At 42.7% G+C, this 15,145-nt stretch overlaps 1 protein-coding gene across 12 annotated transcripts in view; it reads left to right on the top strand.

Moving 5' to 3' along the window:
• LOC100644427 (RNA-binding protein Musashi homolog 2) overlaps positions 1-15,145 on the top strand; it is a 122,332-nt gene that overhangs the window by 51,753 nt on the left and 55,434 nt on the right. For 11 of the 12 annotated variants that reach the window (XM_012319892.3, XM_012319891.3, XM_012319893.3 and 8 more), the window contains one exon: positions 5,513-5,634. In XM_012319892.3, coding sequence (XP_012175282.1) covers positions 5,579-5,634 — 56 coding nt within the window. In that variant the 5' untranslated portion in view covers positions 5,513-5,578. Of the gene's footprint in view, positions 1-1,254; positions 2,042-5,512; positions 5,635-15,145 lie in introns of those variants that run through there. The other variant, XM_048407984.1, reaches the window with a different exon arrangement.

The following is a 15,145-nucleotide window of genomic DNA, read 5'->3' as shown; positions in this document are numbered from 1 at the left end:
ACAAATCTAATGAATATTTAACCAGTATCATATAAACTACAAAGTGCTCAACTGTCGTGTTACTTAACTGCGTCACTTAATGCAACATCCTTTGGAGATCGAACCATTGATTGACTATAACTAATCCCCGCGAGAAAGCCTCTAGTTGCATGTAATAGCGAATCTATGCACTCGTGCGAACTTTCTATTTGGTTCTTTCGCAGACTCTTTTCGTTCATTGATTTTAGGAATCGTATACTAACGTAATCTCTCGTTCTTCTAAGAACGAGTTCGTCGAGAATATTAAGTTTGCAAGGAGGTTGTGTACTCGTGCGTTAGACGTGATCGATAACCGGTCTGTAAATTCTCTGCGCTAGGAAAATAATAATCGGCCCGTTGCAATAACGCGCTATTGGTGAAAGGTTGCTCGAGTAGCAGTGGCAGTACCGGTTCGATTTTTACGAATCACAGCTCTTGACATTTTTTTTTTTCGATCGATTGTCTTATCGTACATCGGTGGTTAACCGCCTTGTCTGCCCGCTTTATGCTAGAATATTTTTAGAAAGTTGTTTGGATAATTCAAGATCCGATTGAACTTTTCTTAATTTGCAACCGATAAGATGAAATGTATGAAAGCCTAGGAACTTTTATTTCAGTGGTAATTTAGAACGACTATCGTACTAGTTGCGGATTAATAAGGAAACGATTATTTTCTAAATTATTTATCCTGAATCTTACGTCAACTTATTACACAGTCGCAACTTATTAATTCAGCCCGAGGCAACGTAATTGCTTACAGAGATCTAAAAACAGCGTATTTTACGCTAATTCCGATGATGTTAAACCATTGTACTTCCATTTATCGCTCACTTCACAAAACGCTGATAGTTTCTAACCATCTTTGAATAGGTGCAAAGTGGCAAATAATGATCGTTGTTCGATCGTCTTGATGGAAGATCGTCGAAACGTGTCCTGATGGGATTCTCGACTCGGTTTGGATACCTCGGTCTATGAAGCTATTCGGTAGTGTGCTTGCTGATAGCCACGGTGGGGATTGTTCAGAGTCGCGTGACGCAACGGAGTAGGAGTAAGTAGACAGGGAATGTAGTGGTCAGACATCGTGGCGCTATGCTTCCAAACGAAATCTTACGCTTCGTTACACTACGTTTTCGTCCTTCGATCGATCATCGCGCTCAGGCAAATATTTAATTCCCGTACAATCTCCGCGTAATATTTCCCTGTAATTTAATAATTCGATGGAACATTTCATTCCGTAACATAGCATTTTTCCTAAATGTCATGAAATCGAACGATTTGGAAATTCAAAGACTTCTCATTTGGTTATTTTCACCTCCCGTAGATCATCTATTTCGAACTGGGCCGATCAGATGTTTCATTTGGGTAGCTGCCAGTTTTCCTACGCTACTATATCTATAATAAGAATAGAATTATCAAGATGTTGCGATACATTAACTTTCCGATATAACAGCTGCGATCCGTTGAGTCATTTTGCACTGTTTTTGTGTAGGTTTTGGCTGGTTTTTGATCGTACGAAGGTCGTATTGAGGTGGTATGTCGTGATAGGTGTGGAAGGAATACTCCGATGTTTAACAAAAAGTTTATTACTATTAACAATCAACGAGTCAACAATTTATACGATTCACACTTATGATTAATCATCGAGAGTTTACAATCGCGTATCTCGGTTTGTGTTTGCTTCGCTATGATACTGAACCTTTCGCACTTCGCGACTTGAGGCAGAATGACTCTTTGTTCGAAACCAAACGGATTCTTTTCTTAGTTGCCCTTCGATATCCCTACTACACACGCGTTTATTAGATGTACCGCGGCGGTTGCCGCGCAAACATTCCAAATTCCAAACATTTCAAAATTCCAAACATTCGGCGGAAGAACCATAGGGATATCGATGGCACATTAGGCACGTCGGTCTTACGCTTTGAAGATATAGCGCTTTGTGTCGCGAAGCCGTTGGAAAGTTCCGTGCTCGTGTGCCGCCACAGTATGAAATATACTTGATTCTTAAATACCGGATGTAATCGATGTAAGTATACATCTTAGATGTATGATACGTACATAGAAGAAGAAGAAAACCTTCTCATCCGCGAATGGATTCGTTCCATCCATATGCAGTGGATCGTCTCCTAGGATGTTAATTAATCCGAGAACGGACGCTGTTCGATATACGTGTTTGTATGTATGCGTGTCGTTCGATCGATAGAACTTCATTTCGGAAGTTGGTGGTCCAGCGAGGATACACGCAAACGAGTTCCGAACCGAGTTATGGAGAATTCGAATTATTGCCCCGAGATCGCATCGAACGCTGTGAATCCATCACGAACACAGCGCTGTCTAGAAACTTGTCGACTTTTCCTTATCTTGCTTACCGTTTTATCTTTACTTCGGTAAATACTTCCTCGGATAATCAAAGCCAGAAAAAAAATATCGGATCTCTTTTATTATTTGTTCAATGTTTAATCCTTGACCAGAGAAGGCTGATCACAAATATTTTATCGTATGGAAAAATTCTCATACAATCGCTTGATTTATTACTCAAAGTTTGGTAGAATGATAAAAGTAAATATAACTTGGATTAGAGGAAACGTGAGACCAGAATGTGACCAGCCTTCGCTATTCGCTATTAGATTTAGTTGTTGGAATGACTCGTAATGATAGATGATAAAACCTATCGAATCCAAAAAGGCTCGACTAGGCGTCCCCCGATTGGACACAATGTTCTCCAATTAATTCCGGAAGTCGAGCGCGCGTTTCAAAGCGATCGATGAACCATGACTCGAACAAAGAAGCCTCCCCCGTTTCGCCAACTATCCTCCAAAGATAATGCCACGAAACGCGAATCGCAACCCTTATCAACGACGCGCGAGCCGACAAACAATGGCGGCGGACAATGCCGGCGATCGATGACAACGAATTTCGTGGCTGTCGCTTTCTCCATCCAGTCGCCCCGTTTCTCGCGTTCCCAGCGTTCTCCAATGTTCCCGCTAATTAGTACCACCCCCTTCAAGCCCCGTTTTCGGTCCACTCGTCGACGAGAACTCGGCTCTTCGAGCTTTTCCACGCTCGCGTTCCAACCTTTCGCTTACGATCGGCCTTACGATCGATGATCTATCGTCAACGTGCGACAATATCCATAGCATATCGCGAATAGTTTTAATATTCGATTTAGTGTTATAATACTATTCGAACCGTTCAGAAGACACTCCACACCCAACTCCATAAATTGAAACGCAGGAAAAGATGGTATTGTTGCAAACACTTGCAGTCCCATCCTCGTGAATATTTCAAAATTATCTATTGTCGCGATATTAACTAGACTTTTGATTTTTTTGGCAGAAACACGGTATATTTCCTATTTTCTTTTCTTTCTTTCTTTTTTGTTTTGTAGAAATTTACGAAGAATTCGAATGCGATTAGGGGAACTTTCGCGTAGGATGATTCGAATTTGATACAGAGAAGGAATTCGTCTCAATCGATTTAAGCTTGTTCCACGCTGATCCAGGATTAATGCTTCTCCTCCAAGGCGATCCCGAACACGACGAATTTCTCGCGAAATTCGTGGATGATCCATTTGTTATGACGTAGGATAGCGCAATCTGCCAAATAATTTCCCCATTAGTCGGTTAATTTGGATCGCACCGACAAACATTCCAGGCTGCGTGGAATTTGCATGCTGCTCGTGTGAAATCTATTTCGACGTTCTTGAATTACCAACCACCCTTTGAAAGCTTTATGTAGAAAGCTCTTCGCGCGTTTGTTTCTCGCGGACGTTTAGCGACTGCGAATACTTAGTTGCAAATCGTTTTCATTTAATCAGTCGAAGAAAAATCTGGCTGAAATGAATGGTAATCTATCGTGTTCTCCGATGGTTTCCAATTTTACATTTTATTCTTGAACTGTCTAAAGGAAAAGACTTAAGTTGAAAAAAAGGGACGAGAAGCGATTCACCAGGCAGACATCGATTCGTCGCGATGATGGTCGTTCGAAAATGGAATCTCGTTGCAATTTTAACGCGATATCGACCGAGTCCGAACGCAGAACAATAGACCGCGTACGAGACCAGCCTGAAGCATTGCCTAGAAAGGTTCCTCTCGGTAACAATTTTCTCTTCTTCCCTCTCGTCTTCGTCGCCCTTTTTTCCGCCTACTCGTACGCTCTATTTTTCTACATCAATCTTCCTCTCTCTATCCTCGCTAATGGTATCCATAATCTTCTTTGTCGTTCTATTCTACTTTGTCTTTTCTCTTCTACGTTTCCTTTCTCTTTTTCGATGCGTCCACCCTTCTCTTTTAGTCTGTCGGTTCTCTGTGCTCGGCTACTGCGACGCTCTTCGCGCGATTCTTCTCCGTTATTCTCCACCCCTTTGCCCGGTCTCCGCGTGTGTTTCAACGATACAGAGAATCCTCCCCTGTGTTTCTGTCGTCGGCTCGGTTCACGGTGGACCCGTTAACTGAGCATAATAAAGCGATCCATCCAGCCCTCGTATCTGCCTATTTATCTTGCTCAGCCGGCTTTTTCCGAGGACGTATCCGCCAGACAATCAGGTAGCCGCGCGATAATGATACACGCAACAAGGACGAAGTTGAGCTTACACGTGTAACAACTCTCTCCCGGCTAGCTGTTGGTTCGGCTGGTTAAAAGCTCCCCGGATCGGAGGAAAAAGAAACGACGCGATTTGAAAGCGAGAAAATAGCTGCCGTCGGAGAAGGAACGACGCTAAAACATACGGAGAACGGGGCAAAACGCGAGATAAAAACCGGCCCTTGGAAAAGAAAGGAACGCAGAGTCGGTGGAGAAAGGGAGAAGGAAACGGGTGGTGGAAAAATAAAAGTAGGTGAGGGAACGAAGGAATAGAGAGAGAGAAAGAAATCGACCGATACGGAGGAAAAGGGAGAAACCGGGTGAAAGAGTCTGGTAGGAATCCATTAACGAGTGCCGTTTTCATACCTCTTCTATGCCATCGCTCTCTCTCTCTCTCTCTCTCTCTTTCTCTCTCTTTCTTTCTCCCCCTTTCTTTCTCGTTTTCGTTCTCGTTCTCCAGTTGCCCCCGCCTCCCTTACCTCGTCTCTTTTGCTGTCTGAAAGAGCACCTACCAGCACAATAGATCGTTCATTACCGATACCGAGTGCCGGTGCGACGCAGACGCAGCCGAAAGTAGAAAGATAATAATGCGAGAAAGGAAGAGCGTGGAAGGCGCGAGTTCTCGTCGCGGCTGTATGCCACCCCTCCGCGAGTATCTCCCAACGACGCTTTAAGTGCTAAATGGAAAATGTATCGCGGACATCCCTTCTAACTATACCCGTCAATTTTCTTCTCTCCTCTCTAACGAGCATCCATGAAACCTTTCCTCGCGAATCAGCGAAAATTCCGCGTCCTAGGTCGTTGTCCACGAGGGCGGTACTTTTAACTGAAAATCTTGCAAACATCATGCTAATAACGGTTTTGAAAGATTCTTCGCCTTTTAGAAGCTTAATGAGTCGTTTTGCTTCCGTTTCAGCAACGCAACAGAGCCGTGAACAGTCCCGGTAGTGACAGGACAGACAGGATACAGCCACGACCACCGATGGCGGCCGCGAGCTTTCCGCCAAACTTCTCGAACGTCGGCATATTGGAGAGCTGGTAAGTGATTGTGTCATAGCTTGTCACGCTTTCGAATTATTACTAGAAGCCTCTTAAAAGTCTCGAAAGCTTCGTTAAAAGTAGAGGTTGCCACGAGGCTAGAGCGGAAATTCGTGCAGGCGCCTCGATACCATTTTCTTCTCTCAATTTTTTCCAAATTGCGAAATTTAGGTTAATCCGTTGATAGAAAATTGACAGGAGATAAATGGTCGAACGATTATATCAAAGATTGAAATAGTAAGTTCGCGCCGCTTATCTCTTCAGTATTTGTAAGCTTTCAACTTTCGTACTATTTTCATTTTCCTTAAATTACCAAATCGATATGAAACCTACAGGACTTTAATAAATGCACCTTAAATCGATAAACCGTTTCTTTCATTTGATTCATTATGAATTTTATATTTGGGCGTCTACTTAACTAACGATATCCACCAATGGCGCCACGCTCTTAGAGTTAACTACTCGTTCACGATAAGTTATTTACTTTACTTTTCGCGTATTCGATTATCGAATTTTCTTACAGGATAACGCAATTCGACAATGGCGAAAAATCACGATAAGTGAATTTATTTCTCTAAAACGGCATCTGTAGACTAAATTTCATTGCATAAGATTAATCATCTCGCATGTTTATCGTTTTGTGCCCATAAAGCAGCCAAAGAGTGCATACATACACATCGCAGCTCGAATATATCGAACGACCTAATATTTCCACTGTAGTTAACAGGGGATAATAACCGAGGCGGCTGCACGCGCTACCAATGTCTAACCGAACCCGTAGTGTCCTATTGAAAGCTTCGTTTGAGCATTAAATATCTATTCGTAGTGCATGCTGTTTGTGTATGACACGAGCGTCAATTAGAATCAACGAAGACGTACATGTTCGCGATGGAATACTTCACTCGTCGAAAGTTTCTTCGTGCCTCGTCCTTCGCCGATACTTCTTTACGCTCGTTACGCTTTTCGATAACGATTACATTTCGCGCTTTGAATGGAACGTTGATCTCGAAAATTTGAAACTTGCGAAATTCTGGTTAGGTGTGTTCGACTCTGAAGGGGGCTTCGCAATCAACTTTGCCGTGGTTTCTTGATTAAATATCGCAAAGTGGATTAGACGCAGTGCTTTTTAAATGAGATCTTCTCGTCTTAACACTGGGACTACCGAGGGCTAAAGTAAAAGCGAGTAAACAAGATTTCATCCATATACTTGAGAAAGAATCGGTCGAATGCAGAAAGTACATCGTCGCGAATAGAAACTTCCACCGACAATTATTAATGTAAAAGTTTATAGGTATACCGTGATAATTCTAGCGCCTGTTGAGGTCTAGAAGGGATTATGAATCGTCTATGTTCTCGCGCGTGTTTAAAAAAGCGGCAGAAGATAATATTATGGGAATAATACTCAAGTATTCGCGTTTAAATCGAAATTTAAACGATTCGTCTTGGCGTGCTACTTTTGAACAGCGGCCATTGTCAACCAAATCCGCACATCGCGAAGACTGAATCCACCTTAAAAGTCGTCTGGCGCACGGAGAAAGGACGAAAGCGTCAGAGGAGGCATAATGGGACAAAGAAAGCGGCAACGGGCCATTGTTGCGTGCAACGAAAAGCCCGAAATATACTTCAAAGAAAACGAAATACATTCGAAGCGCGGTTATTGGTACGGTGAATTTCAGATTTCAACGAGCTTGCGGGTATCCCGCAGCCTTTCTATGAAAGTGTTTTAACTCTTGCAGAAAGGCTGTAGGATACCCGCAAGCTCGCTGAAATCTAAGATTCGCCGTACCAGTGCTCCGAATGTATTTCGAGTTAAAACACTTTGGAGATTTCTCATGGCGATAACCGTCGTTGAGATCCTTTCGTCATAAGTTGAACGCGTCGCTGGCTCTCCGTGCTTGCTCCTTGTCAAGGTAATTCAGAAGCAATTTCATTAAAAGATGAAACAACGAGAGATCGGCGAGCAGATTTCTCGAGCGTTATTAATGGTCCCCGTGTGCACCGACGACGGAATTGCCGTGCAGCGTTCGCACTCTCGCTGTTGATATCGCGAACAAAGTGACGCGGACAATACGTGATTGTCGTTAACCTTCAGACAACGTGACATAGGCGAAAGGTCAGACGAATCGCGTAGGTTTGGTCGGGGTAGCTAAAAAGTAGGTCTACTTTCTTGCGCACAGTTCTGATTAAAACTTAGAAGAAGGAAGGGGAGCACGTTGTAATTTTACAGCCGGGCCGTCCCTTTTTTTCGCGCTCTATCGACAGTCAGGAAATCGCGATTAACTCTTTCTTCGCGGACTTCCTTTATTACCGAGCGAGGGGCACGGAGATTCTGTGGATCGAACGAAGGAAAGATAATCGAGCTTTGTGATTACGATGCACTACGATCTCCAAGATGATGACTTGCCCTTCTTACTACGACCCACTCGTCGTATTAATGGCGCCCATGACTTAAGCTCTCTATGATCGGTTACTTTCTCTCGCCGATCATTAGATTCGAGCTAAACGAAACTCTACCACTCGTTAGTTTCTTCTGGACTACCCACACGACTGAATTACATGAAAATTGCAGAATCGTTAACGTTAATGCGATCGATGGGTATGAGTGATGTACGAAGAACGCGAAGAGTACACAATGGCGATCTAAGTATTTCTCTAAGTTTTCCAACATGCAACGTTCCTTTATTTCTCTGGAGCTATTAATTCAATAGGTCGAGCTGGAGCTCCGAGTGTGCTGAGGCTTATACCTATTACTGCAAATCAACGAAAATATCCGCTACCGGCTCTCTACAACTACCAAGGAGTTGGCGAATTGGCTAAATCGCGGTGTCAGCTTTTCATTGTATCATTCATCGCTGGGTATTCAGATCCTACGGTTGATTGCTCTAACGCTTAGCCGAAATAATTTCATAAAGGAAATAAACAGATAGAGGTGTAAGATTTTATGAGTATTTTCTCGAATTATATCAAGTTTTGGGTTCTTTATATTCTGACCACGTCGCGAGGACGATGGATGTTTTTCTTGATCGTTCTCCTTGTGCGTGAGCGCAATTACTTCTAAAATTCGACATGGGAGATCAGGCATCGATCATTCGGGAAAAGATTAATGGCGTTCGTCCCAAGGAAAGGCGTGCGCACTACCTGCTCCGATAATTCGGATTGGATTCGATGATTATTCCTACCATAATTCCCTGTTAAACGGATATAATAATGGTGCAATTAACCGTAATTAAACGTATGTCGAGGAACGCGTGACTAGATATCGGTTTGTTAAGTTGGCGCACACCTGTAACGCTTACTATTTTTAATGGTTCATTGAAGTAGGAAGATGTTCCAAGTGACGGGCGTCATCGGGTTGACTGGCGTGGTGTTAATTTATTTCATGAGAGAAACACACGTACAGTGTCAGGTGCAGGGACACCCACGCAGTGTAAATTCGGCAACTGGAATAACGTGGGCGGCGTTCTGAATTAGCTAATGTCAACCAGAACCGTAGCCTATTGTCGTTTGCTATTTAACAGCGTTAAAAAAGGATTTGAAAGTTTAAAGAATTAGAGTGGGTGTAGACAGGGGTCAGAATCGTCTGATCGTCGTAGATCATAGAAGCGATACTTGCGTTTTAATACGTGGCGTTTTAAAAATTGGTGCTATGTGAAATAGAGACGAACGGATGAATTCGAAATTACTGAAGATCTTTCGAATTTTTTGAAACCGAGTGGTTAGGAACCGCTCGTCGTATATTCTATTTGCACGCGATATGATCGGTGAATACTCCCCGGCGTTTCTACGTCACGCTGCCATTATCGTGAATATTGGAGGATGCGCGCGACCGTAATCCTTCAGAAGCGGCTCAGCGTTCGCAAATGGAGCGTTCGCGGCTATAACGATAGGCTTTGCCGATGCTTTCAAGATATGGGACGCCGGCTGCTTTTCCACGACTTCGCTAATTTAGTGGGAAATCCAGTCATACCGCAACGAATACGACGAATACGATACGACGAATTTAGTCGAGAAACTCTGACAAATCGTCGCGTCACGAGAATATAAGCTTAAAAGTGAGTTGCCCGGCGGCATAAAACTCGCAGCACACGGTCAATTAGACTACAGCGAAAGGATTAATGACATAATAGCTTAGCGCTAAAAAGAACGCTGACTCGAGAATGATAATCGAAAGGTAAATGCGAGGTTCAAATATTTTTTTAGCGTCGAGAAACGAATGAAAAAATTTCCAATAGTTGGACGCAGACGAGCAGAGGCTGTCTGTGCCGCCCCACGTTTTAATTACACTTCGCACGAATTTCGACGAAATACCCGAGGAGCTGGCTCGCAATTTTGTGCCGCGTAACAGTAAGGAATAAAATAGCGAGGAGGTTTGAACGGTGGAGAGATCCGTTGACCTAAAATATGCGGCGATACAGCGCGGCAAATGCGCCGGGAAGATTCCTCGATAAACCCGTAACACATATCGAACTATATCCCCGCGGCCTGGGTATTTTGTGTTACGTGTATCGTAACTAATATGCCGCGTTCGAAACGTTCGCCGCAAAATGTGAAAAATTCCGAACCTTCGAATATTTTCAAGCTCATACTACTGATGTACAGCAGCGGACACTGGCCTCTGATACGCCGACTATTAATACGAGTATTAATCGACCCGTGTGCCAACTGCGCCGTGAATCTCCAGCTTTTATTTTAGACTGCCGCTACATTTTCGTAGCCAGGATGCGTTCGCTTCAATCTCGTCTCGTTCCACTAGCAAACTTTCCATACTAAAGTTAGACCGTCAACGCGATGTTAGATCACGATAAATGTACGGAATAAGTATTTCAGCCTCGACGACATATTTTTAATCGAAAAGCCCTTTGAAAGAAGTGCACGCAGGATAAGACGGTGGATCGAGTGAATCTAGTTGGAAGTTTTAATTCCAACTATGTAATATCAGTTGGGGTTATTTTATCTAAGTTAATATCAGAGTGTTATCTTATCTGCAGATTCTATGATCTCAAGGTTCTCGTATAAGACAGTTTCTAAGAGCCCTAATAATCGCGAACAGGATCCTATTTACCATAAATCTACAGACCTTTTTCCCAGAAAGGTCCTCAACTTCTTTTTCCGAATAATCATTAGGTTTTCTAGGAGAAAGATGCTCCGATGCGCAACGACTTCTCGCGGAATCGCGTGTCGATCTAGATTCCGATTCCCGTAATTATAATTATCGCGTGCAGGTCGCGAGGGCACTTCAACAAAAGGGAATTTCTTTCGTTTCAATTACGTTCGAGATAACAAGGTGATGCTTGCATCGGATCGATTGCGGAATAACGAAATTAATTATATCGTAATTGCGGTGTACAAGTTACACGTCAATAATAAGCGAGGGAAATCGCTAATGGATCATAGACTATTGCAATTATTTCACATATTTTACATTGCGTTGCTTTCGATTCCAGAGTATTTATCATCGTAACTCTGGATGAAACAGCATGAAGAGAAAACGCGAAACATCAATGATACAGACCAATGAAAAACACACAAATTCATCGTGGCGAAATGGGCCACTGTTTACGAAACCATGATTCTTCCAGTCCCGAGAGAGTTGTAAAAGCAGTTTGCAGCCTCGTAATAGCGGTTCCTCTCGTTGAGACGCAGTTGCTTAGTACACTGCCACGATTTTGCTCGAGAAAACAGACGATACTGAATTGTAAAAGTCACAGTTCCCCTTCTTTTCAACGATAAGGACTCGACGTTAGAAAAATTATAAGATCAAACTGTAACATTTGTCGGTTCATTGATCTCAATTTTATCGGACAGGACGATATTTCAATTGCGATTGTTTTCCTCAAATTGTTTAAAATTAAACGAAGCACGGAGAAATTTGATTTGGAGAAATATTGCTCTTCGTTGACTGAGGTAATTAAAAATTGAATACTTCAACAACTTTTGATTGGATATAACATTTCTGCGAATCGAAGTGAAACAATTTCCATCTGGGAATTCCTGACAGAAGCATTCGCTTATTGTTGTAGACACTACAACACAAAAGTTAACGAATTCTCAGTTTTTCTCTTCTTTTTTTACAAAAGCTTTAGTCGTTCTCAAGATTCAGACTTCGTGATTCGACTTTATTTTTCTTTCTCGTTGAAGTACCAAACTCGATGACGTTAAGAAGAGTAGAAGAATTCGATTAGAAACAAATGAAAAATCCGCGAAAAAATTATTGAGAAATACTCGCAAAAAGGAAAAGCTAAAAGTTAACGAAACTCGAAGTCGGCGAATGCCAGGTATCTTGAGACTTGGCGTTACGCTCGAATTAATGTCTACACGGATGGCTTCCTTTCTCTGCGTGATCCTCGTTCCTCTCCGTTTACCGCGGAAATGCGAGTTTAAAGAGTGCATTCGTCCCATCAAGTTGACTATAAATAGACGACCAACAGACGTTTTACCGATAACACGCTATCCTTTCGATGTCTTTCTTTCGTCCGCTAAACTGTAATACGTTCATCGTTTACGAATAAATCACCGAGAAAATATAATAGAAAGAAAATGGCAGAGAAACGTAAATTACACCAGGGAGAATTGAATCTTGCTCGTAAACGTCTTTGTATCGATTATTCGGCCTCACGTTACGCCCAATCTTCTTAGCTACCAACATAAACGCCAGAAAATCAACAAAAATAGATTTCTCGTAGCTTTCTCCGTATGATTCCCGATTACAATTAATCCTATCAAGATGATATTTTTCGCTGTAATTTCTAACGCGATCTTACGCTTCGATAAATCTCAGTGGTATCAGAAAGATTATATTATGGTAACTAGCAATCTCGCTTAGGGCGGATTGTCCTGTTAGTCTCGTAAGGGTTGAACCAATACGACGAAAACGAAACACGTATATGTATACACATAATGGTATTTCGATCTTGACAAAAATCTATATTGATTACTTCAAACACCTCTACCCGTTTCTGAAAATTGTAGTAAGGTGAAAATTGAAACGTGTCATTTTGACAGATTTAGTGATTCTACTTCTTTTCCCCGATGTCCGATTCTGACCGTAAGTCAAACCTCTCGGCCACCTTCCTAATTCCGATTTTTCTTGGAACGTACTCCCGGCGAGGCCACGACTCGACGATTCTTCGATCGGAATGACCCCGGGGCTGTCGATACTGGTTCCGGTGTCCGATAAGGGTAACGAAGACCCGTACTTTTGTCGTACGAGGAGAATACTACTTTCTCGCTCTTCCCTCTCGTTTTCCTTTTCCTTCCTTCTTCGCTCGGCCTATTCTTTCTTCTCTGCCTATTTCCTTTTCCTCCGCCTATCCCTCCTACCCATCGCCCACCCCCTCGTTCCTCCATTGCCGTCCTCTCTCTACTCTCTTTTTCTCTGTCCCCGTTCCTCCGTCCCTGCGTCTGTATGCCTCCTCGAATCGATACGGCATCAAGCTCGAAACAGGGCTGGAGAGTCGATGGTACGACAGGGTTTTGGTAACGATCTCGCCGTCTGATATACCTGCCAGGATATCCTAAGAATCGACACGGGCTTGGTTTCGCGCGTTTCCACGTCTTTACCCGACATCTCTCTCTCTCTCTCTCTCTCTCTTCCTTTCGATCCTCACGTGATTCTATTTTCGAGCGTAATACATTCATTGTCCAGAGTTTACAAAGTCTTAGATATTAATATACCCGAAACAAGAAAGTTACAAGAGCTAAAGAATCGATTTTAGTAGCAAATTCGTATAGCAATTTCTTCGAGCTGAACTTTCTTATTTAGCCGGTGAAATGTCGGAAGCTTGGGTGAACTAGGGGTTGGGCGTGGTGGATGCAAACAGCGAATGGTAAACAGTAAATCGCGAAATGGCGGGAGGGATAGAAATCGTTCTCGCGCACGCATTCTCGTCACGATGTGCACCGGCTGGCACGGCGCGCCAGACACAAGCCGTACTTTACTACTTACAGCCCCTACCCGTCGTTCCATCCGTTTCCTTCATCCCCCTCCTCCCATCGAACGCATACTTAACCCATTTCTGCGCGGGATGCCGCAAAATCAAGATTTCCATCGTTTCCTTCCCACTCGTCAATCGATCGGTTTTTCGATCGATCGAATATAAATTATTTTATTTAACACTCGCGACCCGAGAGTCGTGGAAGCGACCCCGCTTCTTGCAGTTTATAAACCGTTGCTATTTTGTTTCGTACTTATAGACCGCTTTCGAGGATAATTTAGCGACTAGGCAAGCCTTTTGTTTCTTTAATTGCCCTTCGTTTTAAACGACATTATACAACACAATTTAGGAGCGAACCGAGTGCACTTGTTTTCGCTCGTTTCGTTGAAAAAGCTAGCTTAATCTCATCCCCGTAGCCGAGAACAATGTCCACCAGAGCCACTAAAGAACGAAATACGAGACGACCGATAAGATTCTCAGCTTCTCGCGGTAATTGCGATCGCTGTCTTCGAAATGAGCCTGAATAGACGAGTTTTGTCAAATTTCTGCCGTCGCGATAAGGAGAGAAGTGCGGCCATCGAAAGAAAAAGGCATGTATCATAGTTGATGGTTGGTCTTTTTCACTCTTTCCGTTTCTAAGTGTATATGCTAGTAAATGATAACGATACCGCACTATACGGGATCAAGTTGTTACCTGAAGCGGAAGCACGGAAAGTTCCCACGACTGTTATTGTTATTGCAGCCGATTTCCGGAATAAACTGCCAGACCTAGGTTCACGGTAAATTGAACTTTTTTGGAATTAAGGAAACGATAATTCCGTTGCGATAGTCTTCGTTATGTACATATATAGTACATATGTCTAAACTAAAAGCATACAGAGGATAGATTAAACTATATCTATGATCGGTTCAACTGAGATTTTTTCCAGATCTTTGCTCCATAAACTCGTATTCTTATTAAAATAAGAATGGTATTCGTATGACTACAAGTACATAGTATCATGTGCAGTCTTAAATTAGTCACGTGAGACATTTTTTCAAAAATTTCGTGTAGCGCACGATTTCATTTTCCTCATTCAACGAGGCATAGGGAAGAAAATATATTCCATAGTTCGTCACGAGGAAATGTCGCTTGAAACTTGTACGAGATGAAATACGATATTCTCCCTTTATGGGACCCTGTAGTCTCAGGGTTTACATAGAACAATGTAATCCCGCATCGTGTTTCTTGGATGAATAATACGTTTCACGCGAATCATGGCTAGTTTCCATACTTAGAAAATCGGGTTAGCGAAATATGTACTCTTATGATCTACAACTTCTTTGCCCTCTTTTCCTCGGCATCACTCTGAAGTACCTGAGCTTGTCAATTTTCATTATTAAAACGAAAGTATTACTTCCGTTCGGATCATATACTTTCTCGCCTCCTTTTTTCTCTTGCAGCAGATTTGTTCCTTACTTTTCTCTCGAACGATGTTTCGGCTTCACCAGGGACGAGATGGAAACGCCGTTGGAGCTGGCCAGTTTACGCGCGGCAAGTTACGAAATTTATGGCAACGAGAAATTTATAGATTCAA

This window comes from Bombus terrestris, chromosome 8, assembly GCF_910591885.1.
Source record: "Bombus terrestris chromosome 8, iyBomTerr1.2, whole genome shotgun sequence".
Classification (NCBI taxonomy): Eukaryota; Metazoa; Arthropoda; class Insecta; order Hymenoptera; family Apidae; genus Bombus; species Bombus terrestris.
This window is presented reverse-complemented; position numbering and strand designations above follow the sequence as displayed.